The sequence below is a fragment of the Dipteris shenzhenensis genome, chromosome 13 (genome assembly GCF_047967505.1).
Source record: "Dipteris shenzhenensis isolate YYH24624 ecotype China chromosome 13, Dip_SZ_1.0, whole genome shotgun sequence".
Lineage (NCBI taxonomy): Eukaryota > Viridiplantae > Streptophyta > Polypodiopsida > Gleicheniales > Dipteridaceae > Dipteris > Dipteris shenzhenensis.
Window position 1 is genome coordinate 938230 of NC_141608.1, and position 22705 is coordinate 960934.

Genomic DNA, 22705 nt, shown 5'->3' on the forward strand with positions numbered 1-22705 from the left:
GTACTTTATTTGAGGTCAGATTAGTCAGTGGCGATACTATCTCGAAATACCCTTTGATATGCCTTTAATAAAATTGGACAAACCCCAAGAATGATCGCAAAACGGTCAAACTCTGAGGGATAGGCCAAGTTAGTTCGTAGCCACTTTCTTGGATCCATTTTCACCCCCTCAGGAGTAATAACAAGATCAAGGTTTATTATTTTCTTGATCATTGTTAGGGGAAGAATTGTCTCCCCTTGAAAATATAATTGGAATTTTAAAACCACAAAAATAAAAGTCTCTTAGACATAAGTATAAAAGATTAGGTTAACCTATGCATAAACATAAGTTAAATGGGCCTGAATGAGAAACAAAATTGAGCAATTCATATGCTAAGATGATTAATTCATTGGCGCTCACTAATCCTCCTCTCACAAAGGTGCTCCCCTCCTTGGTAACCTTTAGCTTTGGTACCTTAAGGAGTAATCTTATGATGGGAAATCAAGCTCATGTGAAAACTAAAATTTCCTACTAATTATATGACTTTGTTGTTTTATTTGTTTTTTAATGACTAGATTTTAAAAAAAATTGCATCTTAAAGTATTCCAAAATATGCATAAAACTGATTTCAAAAGTGTACTTTCCAAAAGTACTTACAAATGTGATTTTGGAGAGTGCATTGGTCCAAAATTCATGACATGTTTTTTGCAAAAACAATAATAATTAATGAAATGTACGTTTATCTTAAATGGGCTTGAATGAGGAACAAAATTGAGCAATTCATACGCTAAGATGGTTCATTCATAGTGCTAACTAATCCTCCTCTCACTAAGGTGCTCCATTCCTTGGCAACCTTTAGGGTTGGCATCTTAAGAGGTAATGATATGGTGGGAAATTGGGGACATGTGAAAACTAAAATTTCCTACTATAAACTTTTCCATGATGTGGACATATTTGCATGTTATAAAGAGGAGTCTTTCACTCTTTTTGCATGAATAAAATGCTTGGGGGCAAGGTGGAAAATTAAATCGACCAAATTCTAGAAAGACCTCTTCTTCATTACCACAAGCATCCTCATTTGAAGGCTTACTCAATTTAATTCCTTGTAAGGATTATGAAATGAACTGTAAACACAAGCTTATGAACTATAGAATTGGAGGTGGATCAAACGACTCAATAGCTTCTATATAAAAGCTTCAAAACACTCATGCACACAGAGCTCATCCCTACGAGGCTTTTTGATCTTTACAACTTGATGAGTTAGGCCACAAAGGCTCAATACTCCACACAACACAACAAACATACTCACACTCTTCTCCACGACTATATTGTCGTATATCATCGATGACACCACCTGTGTGCCACCTCACGTGATCACGAGCAACCCACAACTATGTGCAAGAGGTAAGAGCCGCACTCCCTCTCTGAGATCTCGGAGGTCGACCCTCATCACTGCCAACAGTATACTCAAAGAACCTTTTAGTACATGGTTCCTCCCATGCATGGAATCCACGTGGACACGTAAGCCTCATGAGGATGAGATAATTAACCTAACAATCCCCCCCTTAGCTGAAATGAAGAAGAAGATAACACTGTGTAAAACAACATCAGAATTCTCCTACGAACGTCTATGCTTATTTTGACAAACTCATTGTAAGTGAAGCTCACAAATAGCATCTTGAACTCAAGATAGCTAAGACTCATGTTCACAAATAACCTTAAAACATGCTCACAAAGAGAGTGAAATTATAGAACTATTAGGAGGCCTAGTCTTGGTTGCTGAGACAATCATTTTCAACCATCATTGAGGTTTCTTCCTTACTATCAACTGCAAGTGCTTTACCCTTCTCTTGTTTCAGCATCTCGTCGTGTTGTTTAGTGTAGCAATATTTTTCAATATGGCCTTCCTTGCCACAATAGTTACACTTTCGTGAGTGTCGTGGCAGTTTCCTCTTCTGACCACTAGTTGTATATGCCTGTTGTCAAGCCACATAAAATTGTTATGTTTTTCTTCACTTAAAAGCATTTCAACACAGTCCAAGAATTCCATGTCATCAAGCCTGAGAATCCGAACAATCTCACTATATTGATCTGTCGGTAAACTCCTGAGCAAGATGGCTTTCTTTTCCTCATCCTCAACTCGTCCCAAGTCATGGAGCTGCCTTAATATGGCTTGCATGCGATTCAAAAACATGCCCAGTGTCTCCAACTCGTTCATCAGGATGTCGAATAAATCTTGCTTCAAATTGGACTTCGAGTCCTTCATGTATACTCCGAAGAGAGTCTCCAATGTTTTCCAATTCTCAGTAGTAGTAGTGGATTTCATGTCGAGGTGATGGAAATATTTAGGGCCTAGAGCACAACCCAATAGCCTAATGCTTTCTCATTCTTTGCCTGCCATGCAGGAATCTTTGGCTTTTTCTCCGCACCAGAGACTATACTCCATAATCCTTTTTGCATGAAAAGAAGTTGTGTGGCCAATTGCCAGGATGCAAAGTTCTTCCCACTGAATGTGACTAGAATGGCTCCATGCTTATCGTTCTTGGGAGAGTCCATGCTAAAAACCTTTGTGGATTGAGAAGGAATCGAAAAGATGCCTCAGCCAATATGTCAAGGGAAGTCTTCTGACCACCTCGTCTGCTCCTTCGTTTCTTTACAACCTTGATGCGTGACCAGATCGGAATACCTACCCTAGACATGCATGCACCATAGTAAATATCAAAAAGACGACCACCTGCTCTGATACCACTGAAGGCTTAATCAAATAAATGCTTGTAAGGATTACGAAATGAATTGTAAACACAAGCCTATGAACTATAGAATCAAAGGTGGATCAAATGACTCAATAGCTTCTATATAAAAGCTTCAAAACACTCACGCACAGAGAGCTCATCCCTACGGGGCTTTTTGCTCTTTATAACTCGATGAGCTAGGCCACAAAGGCTTAATACTCCACACAACACAACAAACATACTCACACTCTTCTCCACTCCTCGTCGTATATCGTCTCGATGACACCACCTGTGTGCCGCCTCACGTGATCGCGAGCAACCCACGACTTTGTGCAAGAGGTAAGAGCCGCGCTCTCTCTCAGATCTCGGAGGTCGACCCTCATCACCGCCAATAGTATACTCTAGAACCTTTTACTGCCTGGTTCCTCCCATGCATGGAATCCACGTGGATACGCAAGCCTCATGAGGATGAGATAACTAACCTAAGATCATTATCGTAAGCATGATCTCTTCTTCTATTCTAGTTCTTTTTGGCTTGCCCATAGGAAGGCCTTAGTGAAGATGTGTGATTTGCCTACTCATAGGAAGGCCTTAGTGAAGATGTGTGATAAGAAAATAAAAACATGTATTTTTTTGACATTTTTTAATTTACGATAGGTAACCTAGAAAGAAGTTTTCCTTTTTTAAGCCCTCGTTAAGCCATGTGTCGTGATTATAGACGTTGATTTTTATGAAGATCGAAGGGTTTGAAACGTGCTTTCTAGAAAAGAAAAACTTTTGTGAGCTCTCCTTAAGCCACGTGTATAACTTTAGGCCCTTGATTTTAGATTGATCCAAATTTGACCCAAAAGCATACTTTTTTATTCATTCTTCCCGCAAATCTATTATATAAGGAGAGAGATAATTACATGTTTTTACATGTTTTCTTTTTTGCCATCACTTGATTGCATAATTGCTGGACAAAGCTCACGATCTTGCTAGTGCAACTCCAATTGGATAATAGTGAGAGCCATGATAAAAAGGGTGACTACCTCAATGTGGAGTTAGAGCCATGATAAAAAAGCTGAACCTAGTTTTATTTTAAGGTGATTCGTCATGTACGCTCCACTATAGGATAAGCTTGTTTATAGCATCTTGTAAGGGGCTTTCGATGCACGTCCTCATTTCGTTGGCCTGCCCTCTCCCCTTTCTCTCTCTCTCTCAGGCCACATGAATGAAATTCATGTTCTTCTCTTCTTCTTCTTGTGCTGCTGGTGAAAGCAATATGTATGGCTTCAAGCGCTCATCTGCGGTCCTCCTCCTGTGCTCTGCAATAAGCCTGCTAGTGGGTTGTTCTCGCCTTGCTGCAGTTGCGTCAGCACTCCCCCAAGACCAGTCCAATGGTTTCAGGTATCTCCTGCTCTACGCTTATTGCACTGGCACGTCGCTTGCAAATTTCTCACTGCTTCTTTGTAAAATGCAGGGAGGTGATCGAGCATCCTGTACTGTTCAACATGCCAGCTCTTCTTAACAACACCAATGTGGAGCTGGAAATTTTACAAGGTCTCTATGATTTACAATTCGAGTTTACAAACTTGTTATTTCTCTACACAGGTGAAGAGTACACCGAGCTAATTGTTTTGCAGAGATCTCTTTTCAGAAAAAGTTTGTCTTTCCTGAAATCAGCCCATCTCAGGAACATGCGCATGCCGTGAGCTTCTGAAATGCGATGTGGACTATTTCTTTTTCTCACCAGATGGAGAGAAATCTTAAAGGTGCTTTGTACTATATCCATTGACCTTCATGCTAAATCTCAGCGTCTGGTGCCAGGCCGTGTATTTGCCAGCAACCAAACGATTTGCACACATGCTCTTGTGTCTCGCTTTCCCTCAGTGGAAGCTCTTACCGACTACTATGATACGGCAATAACCAACATTGCAGCATTGATGAGGCCTTACAACCTGGTAACTGCCGTAGGCTTGCGACTGTTGCCATAGTTACACAATTCAGCTTTAAGAATGTGAATGTTTGTCCTGTCGAGTCTCAACAACGACTTGATGTAACGTCTGTTCATGTCATGTCCAACTTGGCAGAATGAATATGCAGTCGATTACAGGTTTTTGGTGAATCAAGAGCTATTGGAAGTGAATGACACGGTAAAGTAGCTATACAAAACTGTAGGAAGATGGACGAAAAGCAGTTCGGTTTCTACGATTCAGAGTTCTTCTCAAGCGATGCTGTTGTATTTTGAGTCCTCTTTTCTATGCTTCAACTGATTGATGGTGCTGCGGCGCAGGAAGTGGCATTCCATGTAACGTTTGTAAGAGTAAGATCCAATGCTAGTTCAGCTGCTGTGGAACATATGATCCAGGCTTTCCTCGGTTTGGCAGCGAAAATGGAGTATGTGTTACAACTAACAGCAGGTGTGTTTGGAGAGCTGCTTAAAATGACGATGCTAATCTTTAAGAAATTTCGGAAATTGGAATGTAAACGTAGACCAACTTTGAACCATTACAGGGGATAATCTGTATCTAAGAGCGGCTTACAGGACATACTCTCATGGATTTACAGCATACTTGCGTTCAGGTTCGTGAAATATATGAACCCATACGCTTAGTTTGTTTCTGATGGGAAGTATATAGACGCATAGTATTTTGCAATGCAATTACGAAGGGCTGAACCTTGCCGTTCTTCTTCTTCTGCAGGTCAGAAAGCTTTGGACAAGTTCGAGACCGATCCTTATTTTATTTCGGTAAGATTTGCGTTCAGCAATCGGTTTTTTGAGGGCTAATACCCTCTACATGATGAGGCAATTCAAACCTCTCTAACCTCACACGCTTATATTCACAACAGGTCCTACAAGAAGCGATTCTTCCCATCTCTGAATCACATGTTTCTATCGGCTTTTTATCATATACACCCTCATCAAACGCTCTAGGCTATTTTTACTCCACAATCTGAGACATTAGAGTTTGAAATATATGGAGAACCTTGCCTTTAATGTTCATTTTTAAGAGAAACGATTGCTTTTAGAACCCGTGTCAATGTGGCTCGAGTGATTTACTAATCATAATCTTACTTTGCCAGGGTTAAGTGTTCTTAAATTATATTTTCAAATTGCACTTTTGGTTTTGACAATATTGGAAACTTGCAGCATGATGGTAATATTGTAGGATTATCTCACAAACATCCTATAGATTAGGTTTGTAGGACTATGGCTGACTATACAGTGTGTTGGCAAGAGCGAGGATATGTATGTGGAATGGAAAAGAAAGAACATGAAATGATTGTATGAAAAGCACACCAAGGGGACCAGGGAATCCCAAGAGCAGGGAGGCTATTTACAACCAGTAAGCACTTAGGGAAAGCATCTTCTCTATACACTCTTAGCGAATTTCGTCACGAAGACCGAACTATTGATAGTGAATTCTCTTGTGGGCCTTTTCTCAAAAAGCAACATGGATCGCGTTGCGACGACAGTGTGATTGTGAAATTCCAAGAATGGACAGTGAAGTCCAAGGACCTCATCCACATGGGCCCCGCGAACCTGCATATCAACCTGGGTAGCATCATGTAAGATGAGACACCCTTTTAGACAAGGGATTTGTGAAACACTCTGAACACCATTGCAACTCTAATAGTATGAACGCATGGGATCCCTGCTCACTTGAGCACCACCGCATGTCTCGCAATGGTACTCAACAAGAGGGTTATTGGGGTTGATGAAATGCAGGACACCAACTACCTATACCAAACAAAACATTGCCAAACTTGTATTTTAAGTAGATGTAAATAGGAGGTCACATGAGTTTATAAGGATTGTATACCTTCTTTCCATAGCCCAGTTGAGATACTTGGCGTATGAATGCCTCATGTAGCGTTGCTCGAAGATTTCCTTTAGGTATTGCACCTAGAATAATAAAATCAAATACTCCTAGTGCATGTCTTGCACACATATACGAAATGTTTTTGGCAACGTACATGACAATCCCTTCATCTACAAATTCTTCCACTAGATGCGCAAGTGTTTGTCTCTTATCCGCAGCAAAAGATAACTGGCACCAAAGTAGAGCAAATGGTTGAGGGACGGGTGCAAATGGTTAAGGGATTGGTGTTAAAAAAAAGTTGGCCAAATTACTATAGAAAATGTTTGGTTAGTTGGCCCTCACTGTTTTCGGGATTGGGGCCATTTGCGATAGTGATTTGATTAGTTAGTGGCCCATCTAGATTCACTTTGACAATTACAAAGGCCACTATATCGATAACTGATGCGAAGGATGCTCTCATGTTCTCCATCTGGTTGGTTGCCCATGGTGCATAGTGGGGTATGATATTATCCAAAAAAAAAAGAAATGGTATCATCAAAAGGCTTGCCTTTTAGAACTGTTGTTGTTGCGTCAACACGCAAAGAGAAAGAAGATGTGCCTCCCTCACCAGAAGCTCGCTTAGTAATGGTTGGACCCTCAACCCAAAAAAACTTATCAACTTGGAAGACATCTTTTAAGTCTAGAACATTTGCATGGGGAACATGCAATGTGATTGTCTCACAAGATGCACGATCGATTAAGTCGCCACGCATGTAGACAGGGTATGGTACATCCTTTTCTTTGAAAGTTTTGTACTTTGCTAGCACCCTCCCCTCAAAAGCGAAGCAATAAGAGACAAATTCTAAGAGTGTGGTTATTGGTAATATGGGGAGAGCGTTTGTGTTTGGTGTATGTATGTTTGCATCCACATTTACTCTTCTAGGTCCACTCCCATCGTTTATACCATCTACAATGTGTGCTGCATGTGGAGAGCTCAAATTGTCATTATGAATACTTTTCCGTTGTGCTCAACATTTGAACTAGCTGGAAAAGAACATGGGTGAGCATTATCAGTGAGATTTATACATTAACCATGTGCTTTTAAAGTTGTAATGTCTTAAAAGACAAATCCAATGCACTATGTTTTAAAACACTTTAATTAACTTGGATAGCATTTGATTAGTACATATGCTCTTACAAAAACAATAAAAGAATGTGATTATGTTTGAATTTTTATGTACATCAATGAAGTCTATCTTTATTTGGTACATTCTCCCTCTTAAGTAAAATGTAAACAGAGAAGAAAAAGAATATGATGACCGTTTCACAACGGGGGAAAAAGTAACAATCATATGCTCTCTTTGGAAAACTTATTTGCTTTTATAATTATAATGTCTTACAAGAAAAATCCAATATACTATGTTTTAAAACATTTTAATTAGCTTGATTAGCATTTGATAAGTAGATATCCTCTTCCAAAAAGAATACAAAAATGTGATTATGTTTGATTGTTTATGTACATCAATGAAGTCTGTACATCTTTACTTTTAAGTAAAAGGCAAACACAAAAGGTAAAGAATATGATGTCCATTTCCCAAGGGGGGAAAAAACCATATGCTCTATGTGGAAAACTTCTCATACATAACATAAAAAACATATATAAATATTTGCAAATATAGAAGAACTCATTCAAAATAAATTTTCATGGACATATGTAAACTAAGAAATTACTGAGCAAATTCTAGGTGTCTACCACTTCCGAAGCACTCTGCATCTCCGGAATCGATGGCCTAACATTTATAATTATTTGGCACTTCAATTTAATGTCACCCCGCCCTTTGTCGCATATTATTTGTCGAACTGAACAACCAAAGTCGATTGTAAACCTCTTTGAACTAGATGAGTCGATGGCAAATGAACCACAAAGAACCATAAATTTTACCTTCGACGCACGCTTGCTTTGTGACCGAGTGAAAGGCAGTTTTCAATGTCTGCTTGGATACCAACTTCCTTCCTTGAGGCTAAAACCAAAGGCAAACTTGCTATTGATGATGGGCGAGGAAGAGAAGCCTTTATGAAGCACATGCCGGAAGCAAACACAACACCGTGTTGCGCAAGAGCTCGTGCTGCATCTCTCATTGGTGGAGCAAAGCCTACATAGAACATGAAGATGAAAACAAAGACTTATAGTAAGGAAGGACAACTCGTAATGGGAGATACAAATAAAAAGCTAGCAAATAATCCATTGTACCTTGCAACGTATTAAAAACCTCGTTTGTGCACGCTGGATGTCCAATGGATGTTTTATGTACTTCAGTGTGTGTAAGAGTATCTAGTATCACGTTCATCTCTGCCCTGGCATGTTTCCAGGTCTGCCTAATCAATTGACAAAATTTCTTGGACCGCAAGAGCCTTTTGTTGAACTTGTAGGGCACATCATGAGACCGTGCAATTGCAGCAGGGATCCCGAATCTCCAGATAATCGGTAGGTGGTCTGAGAGACATGTATCTACTACATACTCCCCCCCCAATGGGGCCCTCATCCACCATCCATTCCCCGAGGCATAAACCCTGTCTAATCTTCCTGCTCTGAACGCATCGCCCTTTCTTTTATTGCTCCATGAGAAGCCACCAATACCTTCAGCATCTATGTCTGCACAATCCACTAACCCGAAGTTCATACTAAGTTCATCCCATGCATCCGCTTCCATTGTTGTAATTCCTCCATTGGAGTGGGATCTATCCTCCCCTGTTTCGGTGAAGTTCCAATCTCGTGCTAAAATCCACTCATCATCCGACAGCTTCTGATTTAAAATCTCCCAGCAGCATGCTCATTCACTGGATTCATGCGGTGCATATATATTCAGTATGTTTATCTTTGTATTCTCTACATGGATACTCACTGCAATAAACCAACCCTTGTCATCTCTGAACAGCTCCGTAGCTCCCAGACTTGTCTTCACTGCAATTGCAGTCCCTCCTCGTCCTCTGATCGGACAGTTAGCAAACACCACGTACCCTGCTCTAGCTAAGGAAAACCACAAATGATCACTTTCTCCACATTTGAGCTCTTGAAGTAACACCATATCAGGATTATATTTACAGATTACAGACATGCATCCCTGCTGCTTTGATGGCAGGCAACACCCCCTAATGTTCCATGACAGTAGGGAAATTCTTCTCGACCCTCCATTCCCCGAACTCAGGGTTATGTTACTGGTTTGCCAAGGCTCTGTAAGCATCCTTGAGAAGGCTGAAGCGGTTCTCTTTCCCTTGCCCTGCTGAACGAGCCACCTCTTTGATCCGTTTTGAGATCGATCTTGTGCCACCCGCAATTGGGTCGAGCGCTTCCACGGGTTTCCTGGCTGGCTGCTTTTCCTCAGATAGCCTCTTCTTGTGGTTTGCCTCCGCCATCTCCACATCCACCAGTGGGGCTTTAGCCCCCCTTGCCTTACCCTTGTTCGAGGTCACCTGTACGCTTGGGCGGGCATCGTCTTGCTCTTTTGGCACACTTGAGCCCATCTCCAACTTGCGGGTCTCCAGCTGTTCAGCGGATCCTCTAGCCGATGACGCTTCCAGGGTCTCCAGCTGTTCAGCGACTGTGTTAGATCCTCCAACCGATGATGCGGGAAGTGGGGCAGGTGCTGGACTCGGTGTCCCTTTGTCCTCAACGACCACCGTCTTTCCTTTGCGACCCACTCGTTTCCAAGGCTCCTTTTTATTGGGTTCCGTATGAACCGCTTCTGTGACCACCTTAGCAGTGTCTTGCTCTCCCGCCTTCCATTGCAGCGTCCTGCTCTCCCGCATTGACTTGTCGCCAGTTGAAACTTCATTTTGCGAAGAAAGCTGCTGCGTGCTACCTTGCTCACCGTGTGCCAGCTTCGTGTTCGATGCCTTTCATGGGAGCAAAATGGGTCGTCACCTTGCAGATGTAGTAAGAGTTGGGGAAGGCGCCAAATCGAACCTGTTGTGCGACCTTCTTCCCATCTAGGATATCAATCTCCACAAAATCTGGGGGGTCTTGACTGCGATCCCAAAGGATCCAGGCTTTCCTGAGGCTTGAGAGGGATTTAGATGGCGGAGGAACCTAAAGGACTCTCCCCAACGCTGTAGCAATCCGTTCCACCGAATCCCCAAATAGCGTTGGAAGGTTGGGGAAGTCCACCCATACTGGGCACTCGTGGTAAAGGAATTCCTCGCTGCAGAAGAAGCTTGTTGGCCTTTTAGCTTTTATAATTTTCCATGTTGAATTCGTCCACCTCCTCTGCGATGAAACAAGAACATCTAAGAACTGGAATGTACTCGGGAAGCAATGTAGTATAGCATGACGGAGGTGCCGTCTTGGAACTACCGACGACTAAGTCTTTTCCGATTTGAGGGGGGGGAAGGGGGCAGCCTCCAGTCAATGAACACAAACGGAGATGACTGACAATATGGACTTATGTGGCAACCGAGAGGCTCCGCTGCAAAGAGATAACCCAAGCGTTTATGGAAAGAAACTACGGAAATGATGGAACTTTGCGAGTCGATCGATTGTTTCACTATTGGCGATTCGGCGCATGATCGAATTCACATATGAAAGAGCTAATTCTCACTGCAAATTGGAAAAGTTTGGATCTTTACCTCGGGCGACCAAACGTAAATCGTCGTTGAAGATCTTCTTTGATTCCGCCATGTTCATAGGGCCTGCAAACGTAATAATAGTAATCAAAGTCTTCGAACAGAACTAAAAGATCAATTGACAATGAGAAATGAATCACCAAAAATCATAGGAATGGAGACCTCTTTCAAATTCCCCACTGCTAGTATCCATAGAGTCTCCAGACCCCTGTGGTTCATCTTCAGAAGCAGACTTGTGTGCGGCCGACATAACGAAGAACAGGTACTAGCAGATCAAAGGACAAAGACACAAACGATAGGAAGCAAGAACCGGACAACAACAATCGATGGAACAGTGCTTTTATAACAGAAGTCCCGTTTTGGGAACGAAATGGGTCTGCCCATCCCTCCTGGCATGCTTTTGCCACCATGATCCATTTGTCAAGCAAGCAGGACTTCGTCATCCACGAACCTGTCGCACGAGAAGCTAAAAGAGTCTTCCATGCATGGGAGCAACAAAAACTACCAAAACCGAATCCAGAGTGAAGACTTTATCCACACATGCAAGCTGGAGGCATCTCAGAAGGCATGAACCTGCCAAATCAATATACGACACTTGAAGCAGTGGAGACCTTGCATGTAGCAATGGAAAAGGCGTCCAAGATATAAAAGACTGTTGCACCAAGCTGCGAGAAGCTGCAACTTACGGAGCTTCATTCTATTTTTATTTTTTACGTACATGATGTTGAGGCACACGATTCTGACAATCAGCAGCAGCAGCAGACAAATCACAACTAAAATAAACAGTAGCCAACAACAATGAAGTTTGCCGAAAAGCACCCCAACAATCTCGCATTTCGTCAAGCTTCAACAGCTCTCAAACCGTGGAAGATCATAATTCTCCTCGGGCAACTGCGTATTCCACAGGTCTGCTGTCAATTTGATGCCTTCACTGGTGACGACAGAATGTAGCTGGAATATGGGGACCAGAGCGAAGGATCATAACCTGTGGATGGCACGAGTGAGAGCGAGGCTACAGAGGATTTAGGGGAGCCATTGCATGCAGGGATCCAAACACTAGAGGACACATGCAAGATCACCTCGCATGGATACGTGTAACATCCCCTCCGGTTACTTTAAATACAAACAAAACTATTTTTCGACGTTGTCTTCGAAAAAGTCATGTAAGCTCCAAACTCTGACTAAATGCTCATTTTTTTGGATTGGTTTTGCCACCTTGTTTCGAATATGTTGCCCAAGTCCCAACGTACAAAATGTAGGTGATGAAAGGACATAAGGAAAAGCGGGCGAAAGTCTGACATGCCTTTCTGCTCCATTACGGAGGTGCTACCTACTAAAAGCCTCAGATGCAACAGCAACAGTAGAGCTTAAGGATTGAGTTGGTCCAAGTTTTGTGATTATTCAATTTTCTGACGGAATTTTCAAAATTTCCTCTTTTGGCTTTTAGAATTTTTTAAGTTCCGCTTTTCCTTTCAGGATTTGTAGCTTTTAGGATTTTTTTAGTTTGTATGTGCTTTTTCCAACATGCCTATAAGAAAATTTCAGAGCTCCATCAAAGTGTCTTGGAGAGTGTGTTGAGATTGCAAAGTGTTGGAGATCGTGTTCAGATTGGGAGTTGTGCAATGTTCGTCCTATTGAGATTGGAGATCATGTTGAGATTGGGAGCTATGCAAGAGAGAGAAAATCCACTCATCCACGAAGGGTTTTAAGAGGTATGGTTCATCTACGCTCATCCCACCAGCAATGTCCTTGTATTTGAATTATATGCAAATGCACCTCCTTTCTTTGCTACGTTCATTAGAGTGTAATGTTCCTGAACATCTTCAACAAGCTCTAGGACGTGAAGGTGCTCCGACAGATGCTGTGCCGTCTCAAAGCGATTCAAGGCCCTCATCCCCGTGTTGGTGAAGGTGGATTATATTATCTCCGCTTAGGAAAGCACTCCCAATGTCGTCAAGGGGAAGGGAGTCCTCACTCATAGGCTCCGGGCGCTCATGGGGAGCGTCATGAAGCCTCTGCATGTTTTGCATCAGTGCCTATTGCTTGCAAAGAAGAGCGTGCAGGTAGAGGTTTCCCACCATTCTCTGGGCCTCTTTCAGCTTCATTTGATCGAATTATGTCAATCTCTACCTTCCTCACACTTGCCTCCCCACTGCAATTTGGGGCTCTAAATGCTTAACTTTTCTCTGGGTTCGTTAATCTGATGCTCGGATGGCCTCCGCTCTACGATTTGGGGCTTTTGGTGTTTAGCTATCCATTGTTTTCCCAAGCTGCATCACGATCTAGGTCTAGAAAATGATCTTCCTTTTTGCAATTTATGGTGCATCTCGTCTACTAGACTTCAATATAAGCACTATCTGCAGATTTGCACTTTATTGGAACAATAAGTCCTCTGTCAAAACTTGTATAGGAGCCTATGTGACAAACATGGCTCAAATATCATTTCATCTTATTTGTTTTAGAGGATGGACAGTTTAAGCTAGAAAACCTACACACTAGCCAAAATCCTACAGACATGTTAAAAAAAGGTAGTAGCTAAGGAGAAGTTGAGTTCTTGCTCAACTTCAATTGGTCTTCAAGAATAAGGAACAATATGAGAGGTAGCTAGATCCAAAGAGTTTCAGTGAGTCTAGTAACATTGGAGTTGCTATGATGAGTCTCCAAGTGGAAGATTGTTGTATGTGGAGCCTGATCATTTTTAAGAGGTTGTTTTTTTACCATGCTTTGGACCGCTCTCCTTGAGTCTTTAAAACTCTATCTCTACATTGTTAGGAGAAATCGATAACAAAGCACAATGCAAGAAGTGAAATGTGTAAAATACACAATATAGAAAGTGCACAGGATGGAAGAGAAAGAAGAGAGGCATTGATATACGTGGTTCACCCAGTGTGGGCTACATCCACGAAGAAATAGCTAGTCCGATGTTTTTCTTATCTAACCAACAAGAACATAAAAGATACAAGCAGTATATCCACTACTCTTATGCTCTATAAGCCACACACCTTTTTGAAAATTTTTACCACACAACCCATCCACCAATTTTCATGTATTTTTTGCTTTAGAGGCATTGCCCCGCCAAGGGGGACCCTAAATAGCTATCATTGGCCCCCCTTGAAACCCCCCAGTGAAAGTAATAGGGGGGACATTCCCCCCCTTCATAAAGTGGGCATAAACATGCATGGGTCTAGTAAAGCAAATGCGACAATAGGTCCTGATACAAAGTGCTCTAGAAGAAAGTAGGAAGGATGCACTACAAACCGTAATGTTCTTAAAACAGAAACACCTCCAGCTGTAAGATGCCTTCACTAGCAATTAAGGAAGAGGTAGAGCTTTCCCTCTCCCAAATCAAAGTATCTTGTGATGGATTGAAAACTAAATTAGTGCACTTAAAGGAAAACCTAATACTTACAGATGATAAAATCCATGCAGCAACAATAGACACAAATAATGATCTACGAAAAGGTCTCAGAGATTTGAAAGAGCAAGTTCAAGAACTAAAGTAGGAATGTAAAGCATCAAAGGAGAAAATTGTGAATGGCAATGTAGAAATTGATGGTCAAGAACAAGAGATAATTTAACTCTACATACTTAATGATCAATTTCCAAGACAACAAAAAGCAACTCAACAATTCAACAGTCTAGGACTTGCCTTCACCTCAACACTGGGTAAGTTTAAACAAAAAAGCACAGAGCTACAAAATCAAAAGGCAATAATCTCCAAATTATAAACTCAACTCCACAAGATGATGACAATCTATAAGAGTCAACACAAGATCTATTGCTACAAGGCACCACCACCTCGTATTAAGGTCTTATTGCGATCCTTAAGCAAGAATATCATCTTGAAGGATGAGCTTTAATTCAGTGGAGACACTTGCAACTCAAGGTACTCCATACAGTATCAAATCTTGATTGAACAACTCAAGACTCTCCATGATCTATGCCATAAAATGAATGAGCATGAGATAAATGTGTTATGTCTCAAGCTTCATGATATAAATGTGTTATGTCTCTTACTTCATCATACGAATAAAACCTGATGCACTGCTTATATATGAATGCTTGATGGGAAGTCATCCTCTTTGAGTAGTAGCTGGGCTCTTGCCCCTACTACAACAAGCACCATCAACCTACCTAGGATCTACTTCCAAGTCAAATCCAACATTGGAGCTGCAATGCCATCAAAATTTGACAAAGGTATGTATGAAGAATGTGTAGTCTACTTTAAATCTAATCTCCCCTATCTCACTACTCTCTTTTTTGACCTTTTCAAATCCCTCCCTAACACCAATAACAAAATTTGTACCTTTTTTGAGATCCATGCTAACCCATATTCCTTGCCATGTCTCTTCACTCATGCCTCTCTACATTTTCTACTAATATAGGAGTCTCAACCCTACCATCCAGTAACACCTAACTTTTGTCCACCACTTGAAAACCCTTCTCTATAGGATTATTAAGTTGCTAAATCCATCTTCCCTACTCTTCCTTTACTTCCTACCAACCTCTCTCCTTCTCCCTTCTCCTCTTCTCCCCCCTTAAGACCACATATTCCTCAGATAACCATTAATTTTCCAATGAAAGTGTGCAATCGATGATTCCAAACATGAGCTTCACGATCTAGATAATCCAATCAGACACCCACATGAGAGTTAGGTCACACGGGAGTTGGGTAAGGATATAGATAGGATTCCAATACCTAGTAATCCCATATATAGGAGAATTTTGGAGACAATACTCGAACATGCAAACAAGAGGGGGATGGGATCTCTCAAAGATTTCCATGCATATTTGCCAAGCACAAATCACTCCATACATAGTGACCAATTGGAGCCGCAACCTACATGGTGAAAATCAAAGCTGCTCAGACAACCTCCTTGAATATTTACAAGCACCATCTTTCTTGCGAACACATCCCATGGTTGATGTAGTACCCCGTCGCTAGTATAGGTGGGATGCCAATAGACATGATCCAGACAAGGAAGATGCTCCCCACAATTGGTCCCTTATCAATAATACTCGAAGGTGAAATGGACATTCTAGGAAAAACTAATTAGAGCCTTGGACAGACATGCATCACATATGCAAGGTAGAAATGACAAGACACTCAAGGAAAGTGCTAAAATATAATGAAGCTCTAGTAATAATCCTAGAGGTGTCCCCTCACCATTGATGGCCATCTATCCCACCCTCAGTTTCAATCCAAATGAACATATAGATGCTCAAACAACCAATCGTCTCTTTCAACAAGCTATATATCTTGAAGGTATGTCTATTTCAAGAAATGGTTGATACCTTCTAACACCACCATATCTTGGCTTACATGGAACATTGCCTATTTTTCTAGATCTTTTCTCATCTTTACTTGGCTAGAGTGCATTACATTTTTCAAATATCCTTATCAATTCTTGCTATCATCCTCCCATGCATGCGTCAATTTTCATACATCAATGATGTACAGGTCCACCATCTTTTCAATTATTCTAAAAATAGCTTGAAGATCACAAATGTATATTCTTCCAAGAGGAGTTTCTAGAATGGGCCTCCAAGATGGGTCTTTCTTTAGCTTGGAACATCACAATCTAGTATCTTAGTTTGATTGATCTTTGCAAGTTCACGAGTCCATCGCATTGCTTTCTTTTTATTGCTACTTGTGGTACTCTCTTTTATATGCATAATGGGCAAGGATGTCTTGTATTTTCTCCATGTGATAAATTATACATATATTTTATTAGTCTTGATATCAGCATCTACATGCCATTCAATCAGCATCTACATGCCATTCTATACGATAGAATCCGTGGCCCTCAACTTGAAGTAGCTTACCATTGTTATGACCTTTGATCACGTTTGAGATATTGGTTTGGTCAAAGAACCACTTCAAAATTGAATGTCACTCTTTTGGCGATTGCAAAACCAAATCACATTTTATTTCAAGATATTCTAAGAGTTTTCCATTGCCAAATCCAAATTCAAATATCCATGTTACCTTGAATCTTGCCAGCCACCAAATCTCTTACTTTGATTGCATGTTGAATTGCCTTGCATCATCAAGGTCAACTCCAGGGTTGAGTATTCTATTCATCAATGTCAAGCTAAATCTTTCTTATTTTTCAGCTTTGACCACCTCACTTTTATTAAGTTTTAGGACAATCTTCAATTGACCATTGCATTTTTCCATAGGGATTTTGTAAAACTTGACCATGGCCTATAGAACTCTTTGAACATTTATCACAATTTTATTGTGGACTGTGACTTCCATTCTTTATACTCTCCAACCTTTCCTTTCATAGTTAGTGTACTACATGCATGATGAGGCTCACTAACTAAGTCGAGCACGCCAAAATTGAGAGCATGTTGAGCCTTATCAACATGGATTGGTTTGAGAGCAGGGATTTAATTTTTTCTCCCACTAAAAGGCAAGCTTTCTTTAGCCTCTTAAATATGAGTCAATATGCCCTTGTACTTATGCCTATGAGTTTACAGACTCCTTATGCATTAGTTGCATTAATCATTCCACAACTTTCTTCATTGATTCATATGTTACCTCTAATGGAATACTTTTAAATTTGGAGTATTGTATGGTAGATTCTAACATATCTTCGTAAAAACTCCCCCCATAACACCAAAGTGTTCATCATGAATATGCATGCGTTCTAAAACAGTCTTGCAAGCTCTCACTCGATGCTTCCAATGACCATTTTTCTTGGATATTTAATCCATTGGACACAATTTCCTCTTACAAAGTCTTGGACTCATCAGAGTATCTTTCATGAATGCTAATTTCTTTGCAATTTCTCAATCTCATATTCAGAGATGTGCTTTATATAGATAAGTGAATTGCATTTATAGTACTCTCTCCCAAATGAGCATCTAGTGTTTGAGTTTTTAACCTATAATTTTTTAATTTCCTTCTTTATGGCAACATACTGTTTTTCCATCTGGACCCTTATATCTCACAAATGATGCCAAATGTTAATTCCAAGCCTCTAACATTGGAATCCTTATGCCTCTTTTGTTAAACAAAGATTAATATTTTGTGTGAAGGCTGCATGCTCCATGAGTGTTTAACCTTCAACAATAGCTTAACAAAGCATTCTCACCCTTAGATAAAAAACTTTATAAAGCTGGTCAACCCGTGGAATTGTGGAGCCTGATAAGAATGTGGATCTAGTTTTCAAATTTAAAAAAAAAAGAGAGAATGTGGATCTAGTGGACATATCTTCCCATCTAGCCATAAATCAATATGTGTTTTTCCTTCATTTTGAAGACTTCTTTCACTTGCTAAAGAGGATTCAGTCCTCCTTAGAAATGGTGTATTCTCTGCATCAATTTGAAAATGGATGTCCACCTTTATCTTACTCCTATAGACCTCCATGGTTTTATACAATTTCCACCTGATATAACATCATCAAACGACATAATAGTATTTACCGATTGAAATCTATAAATTCAAAAACACATATACTTAGCAACAAGTAGTGGAGAGGTTAATAAAAACAAGAATAAAATACTTAATGATGATTAACCAAATCAAAGATACTAAAATGACATATAAATGCCAATTACATCTACATGTATACATGGTAAAAGGACAACAAACAAAACTATTATCACATACAAAGATAGCAATAACTAAGGAATAAAATGAACTTGCATTTACAAAATTTAGTAGCACACTGAACTTAGTAAATTACAAAAGAACAACGCATATTATATTTAAATACGACAAACGGTCTTGAACTATTGAATCTAAAATAAAATTTAAAACAAACTATCTAATGGTGGTATCAAACATGCTATATATATATATATATGTCAATAACATCAGCACATACATGGTAAAATGATAACAATCAAAACTAATACTACCTACAAAGACAATACATAAATAAAAATAAAATGAACTTACATTTAGAAAATGTAGAAGCACACTTGACTTACTAAAGTACAATAAAACAACACAAATTACAATTAAAACCACAAACATTGTTAAACTATTAAATCTAAAATAGATCAAATTTTGTAAATGAACCATATCAGAATCTTGGAATAGGGACCTTTGAAGGGACATGTGTTCCAATAACTTCTCTTCCTTAAGTGGTCCCTCTTATATTCTAGGCTGAAGTTGATGGAGCTTGCTCCGAAACAAATTATATGCTTCCAAACATCTTTTAATCAATTTCAAGTAATATTTTGTAAGAAAACTATACATATGATGAGTGTATGTGTTTGAAAAATGTTCCAAATTCACTATGATGTTATACTTCGACACCTTCCATAAAAGTTTCTTGAAAACAAACAAAATCTTCAAATGTTTTCAAATAATGTATTGTAAATATATCCACAAACAATGTTGCATGCTAAGAAAACACATAAATTCCAAATAAAGTAACTTTCATTTAGAAAAATTAATAGCACAATTGCCTTGTTAAATTCCAATACATACAACCCAAATTACATTAAAAACCAAAAACATGATTAAACTATTGAATCCATAATGAAAACAAAATATATGAATGAAACATACCAGATCCTTCAAGTAAGAATCTTTGATGGTAACATGTGATCCATTGGCTTTCTCTCTTGAGTCCATGGTGTTGCAAGCTAAAACTCACTCTGAAACAAATTACATGATCTCAAACATTTCAACATATATTTCAAGAAACGTTTCTAGAAAACTACAGATAGTAAGAGTGAAACTTTACTGGGTTGAAAAGGATATCCAAAGTGACTATTTTTTATAGTGACACTATTCTCCTTTGTTTAAAAGACTTTATCAGTTACTCTCCATAAAATTCCTTTGAAAACAAACAAAGCCTTCAACGTTTCCAAGTCATGTATTGAAAAAAAAGAACACAACTACACGAACTATGAATTGATTGCTTCTTCAAAGTTGCATCATAAAATTTCAGATCTCATTATTATTAACTAGTTATCTTGCATTGTTCCAAATGTCGCCTCACCTCAATCTTCACCATTAAAGCTCCTTGGATAGATAAAAAATCTTCATTAATCTTTATACTTCTCTAGAGGTATAACAAGGCAAGTGATCAAATTTGTTGAGAGATGGATTAAAGAAGGATTGATTTTCTGCATAAGCAAGTCTAATCATTAAAAATCAATCCTCTTTGTTCCTTTCTCAAAGAATCTTGTCCAATAGCTCCTTCTAGGCTTGAAACACCTTGCATCATTTAATGTCCCTCCATCCACATTGATCATGCAATGGACCTCTAGTTTGTGACTACAATCGCTTTGACATTGAAAGAGAATCTTAGATGAGGGAAGAAGTGGTGAGATTTGAAGAGAGTCGCCCAAAATGGAGCAAGAAGAAGGAAGGGGCCATCTCGCTTGAAAATCGTGAAAGTTTTAAAAGAATCAAAATGAAATGGAAGGGGCATGCATGTAGATGAATGGAAACAATGAGAGTTTGACATAACGTCCATCCCATGATAGGGAGGATAGAGAGAAAGGTTCTCGCTCAAAAGACATGAAGAGATTTAAAAGAAAGATTCTCGCTCAAAAGAAATGAAGAGATTTAAAAATAGGGCTTGATCAGGAAAGTGTGAAATGGTGCTGAGAGAAATGGGAGAGAAGGAAGAGAAAAACATGAGTGAGAGGAGTATGGTAGTTGGATGGGAGGATTTGGTTTCAGGACAAATGGTACAAATTTGGCTGAAAAATCCGGTTTATAAGTTTGCTTACAGCTCAAAAATGTGATGGGAGAGTTGAGGCCACAAAGAGGAGGTCTGCATCAAACTTTGGTCCATTGAATAAAGAAATAGAATCAAGCCACTTCCAATATTATATAGCCCTCCACTAGCCAACATTATACTCAATTTTATTCACCTTATCCCTCCGTGTCATAGCTGAAGGGCTCTCTTACATGGCCTCCATGTCATAGACATGCTTCTACAAAAGTGCACTATAGCCTGAGGGGATGACAAAGCACTGCTATTGTTATCTCAGCAAAAAGCATCTATGTGCACAATACACAATGTTGCCTCTACCTTTCAGGACAATCTTGGTTGCATGTCCCATGAGTAGACCATAAGCAAGAACATGAATTATATGAGAGCCCAGCTCTCAACGTAAATTTCCTCTTGCTAGCATTCATGATCACCTTGCCAAAAGTTCATATAGCTCTCAATGAAAACCTATCAAGTGAAAATAATGCGCATATTGTAATAACATAAGAGACTAAAATTCCCATCAAAATTTTAAAAAAGAATTATATCTTGAAGTAATCATATATATTTGCAAGTTTTAGCCCAAATATCACAAGTGAAAGCACCATAGGAAAACCCTTTATTGTGAGCATGAAGGCAAGTTGTCCATTAGAATGACAAGGTGCCATGTGCTCCATTTTGTACTTATGGATCCAAATGGATTGAAAACATCCATTGTTAAGACTTAATCGAACATTATGTGGTTCTACAGTAAACTCAAGCCAGGTACTATCCGCATGCATCCAAGCAAGGCTATCTAAGACATTCATGTTCTTCCTTGCCCTATGCCAAGAGGTCAAAGGGCATCTCGATACAACCAATACACAATATTGAAGACTATTGAAAAATAAATTTAAGTACTTCATATTTGTTTAATTATACCTAAAAACCGTAAAGACTTCACATTTATTTTAATTGTACTATAGTACCCTAACAACTCTCAAGGGACGACACCTTCACAAAATAAGACAAATCTCTTGTTTTCTTATTGCTCACAAAATAGGATTTGCACATGCCTCTTAAACTATATTAGGCAATTTGATGGCACCATGTGCAAGCTTAAATTTTTGAAGTGCCCATCCATCAAGAAATTCTCAAAAACGTCCTCACGACATTCTCCCTCCGAGCCTAAGCCTAGCTCATGATAGCGTACTTCACAATGCCAAACGATAAATAAAACAAGGATTTGTATCAAGAGGATAATCGTCGACCTTAACTTCCCTCCCACTTAACATTTCTCTCAAGGTGCCAAGTCTGAAATGTGACAATGAGGTCCGCATGTTACATGAGGCATGTGCCCACTTTAGACTTAATCTATTTACAATGAACATAGCATGCTACATTTTTCAACCTATACATATAATTAGATAAGAAGATTAGCATGTAAGAGCAAGGGTGAAAATGCTCACATTGAATCAATGTTACGCAATTGGTTATATGCAACCAAAACTATTCATCTAGATCAACCTCAAACATGTTAACTTGGAGGAGCGCTCTAAACTCTCTGTGTTTCGCATTGTTAGTCTATGTCCCTTGTGACAAATACCACCTCTTAAGTGAAACTACATGCACACTAACAATATCTACTATTAACTTTCTAAGTGCTAAACAGCCGCCTCGTTAAAAAATGGTCACCTATAGGTCACACACCAATTTTAAAACCACATATAGATTACTTGAAATTTCCTTAGTACATTTTTTATAAATTATGGTCACATTGTTATTCCACATTGCAACCGATAAAATTCAGGAGCTATGAACCCGAGGCATTCCACAAATTTGATACCACATAGACTGCCCATGCTTCCCCAATCTCCCCGAAGTAGCCAATCCATGAGGGCTATAGAATTTTCTAAAATAT

At 39.5% G+C, this 22705-nt stretch overlaps 2 protein-coding genes across 3 annotated transcripts; one reads left to right on the forward strand and one right to left on the reverse strand.

Moving 5' to 3' along the window:
- The first annotated feature begins 3791 nt into the window (after positions 1–3791).
- LOC147894900 (uncharacterized) lies at positions 3792–5758 on the forward strand. The gene is made up of 8 exons (XM_087384101.1): positions 3792–4100; positions 4174–4304; positions 4521–4654; positions 4784–4846; positions 4987–5113; positions 5208–5276; positions 5396–5442; positions 5544–5758. Exons 1-8 carry the CDS (start codon positions 3925–3927, stop codon positions 5649–5651), a joined length of 855 nt encoding a protein of 284 aa, XP_087240227.1. The 5' UTR covers positions 3792–3924; the 3' UTR covers positions 5652–5758.
- A 2463-nt stretch (positions 5759–8221) lies between these two features.
- Positions 8222–11658, reverse strand: LOC147894901 (uncharacterized). 2 transcript variants are annotated; one of them, XM_087383776.1, is made up of 4 exons: positions 11279–11658; positions 11120–11182; positions 8439–8649; positions 8222–8356 (listed from the first exon to the last, which is right to left on the reverse strand). In XM_087383776.1, the coding sequence occupies exons 1-4, from the start codon at positions 11364–11366 to the stop codon at positions 8323–8325; spliced, it is 396 nt and encodes a 131-aa protein (XP_087239902.1). In that variant the 5' UTR covers positions 11367–11658; the 3' UTR covers positions 8222–8322. The 2 variants fall into 2 exon arrangements, with proteins under 2 accessions (XP_087239902.1, XP_087239901.1); XM_087383775.1 differs by lacking the exons at positions 8222–8356; positions 8439–8649 and adding an exon at positions 8901–10760 and having other exon boundaries at positions 11279–11299.
- Between the last annotated feature and the right edge of the window lie 11047 nt (positions 11659–22705).

What these genes read in the sequence shown, in the direction of transcription:
- LOC147894900 (XM_087384101.1), top strand. Translation starts at nt 3,925, where the DNA reads ATGAAATTCATGTTCTTCTCTTCTTCTTCTTGTGCTGCTGGTGAAAGC. An exon ending in TGATGAGGCCTTACAACCTG is followed by an intron (nt 4,655 to 4,783) that starts GTAACTGCCGTA and finishes CCAACTTGGCAG; the next exon opens with AATGAATATGCAGTCGATTA. An exon ending in TGTGTTACAACTAACAGCAG is followed by an intron (nt 5,114 to 5,207) that starts GTGTGTTTGGAG and finishes GAACCATTACAG; the next exon opens with GGGATAATCTGTATCTAAGA.
- LOC147894901 (XM_087383775.1), bottom strand. Translation starts at nt 10,303, where the DNA reads ATGCGGGAGAGCAGGACGCTGCAATGGAAGGCGGGAGAGCAAGACACT.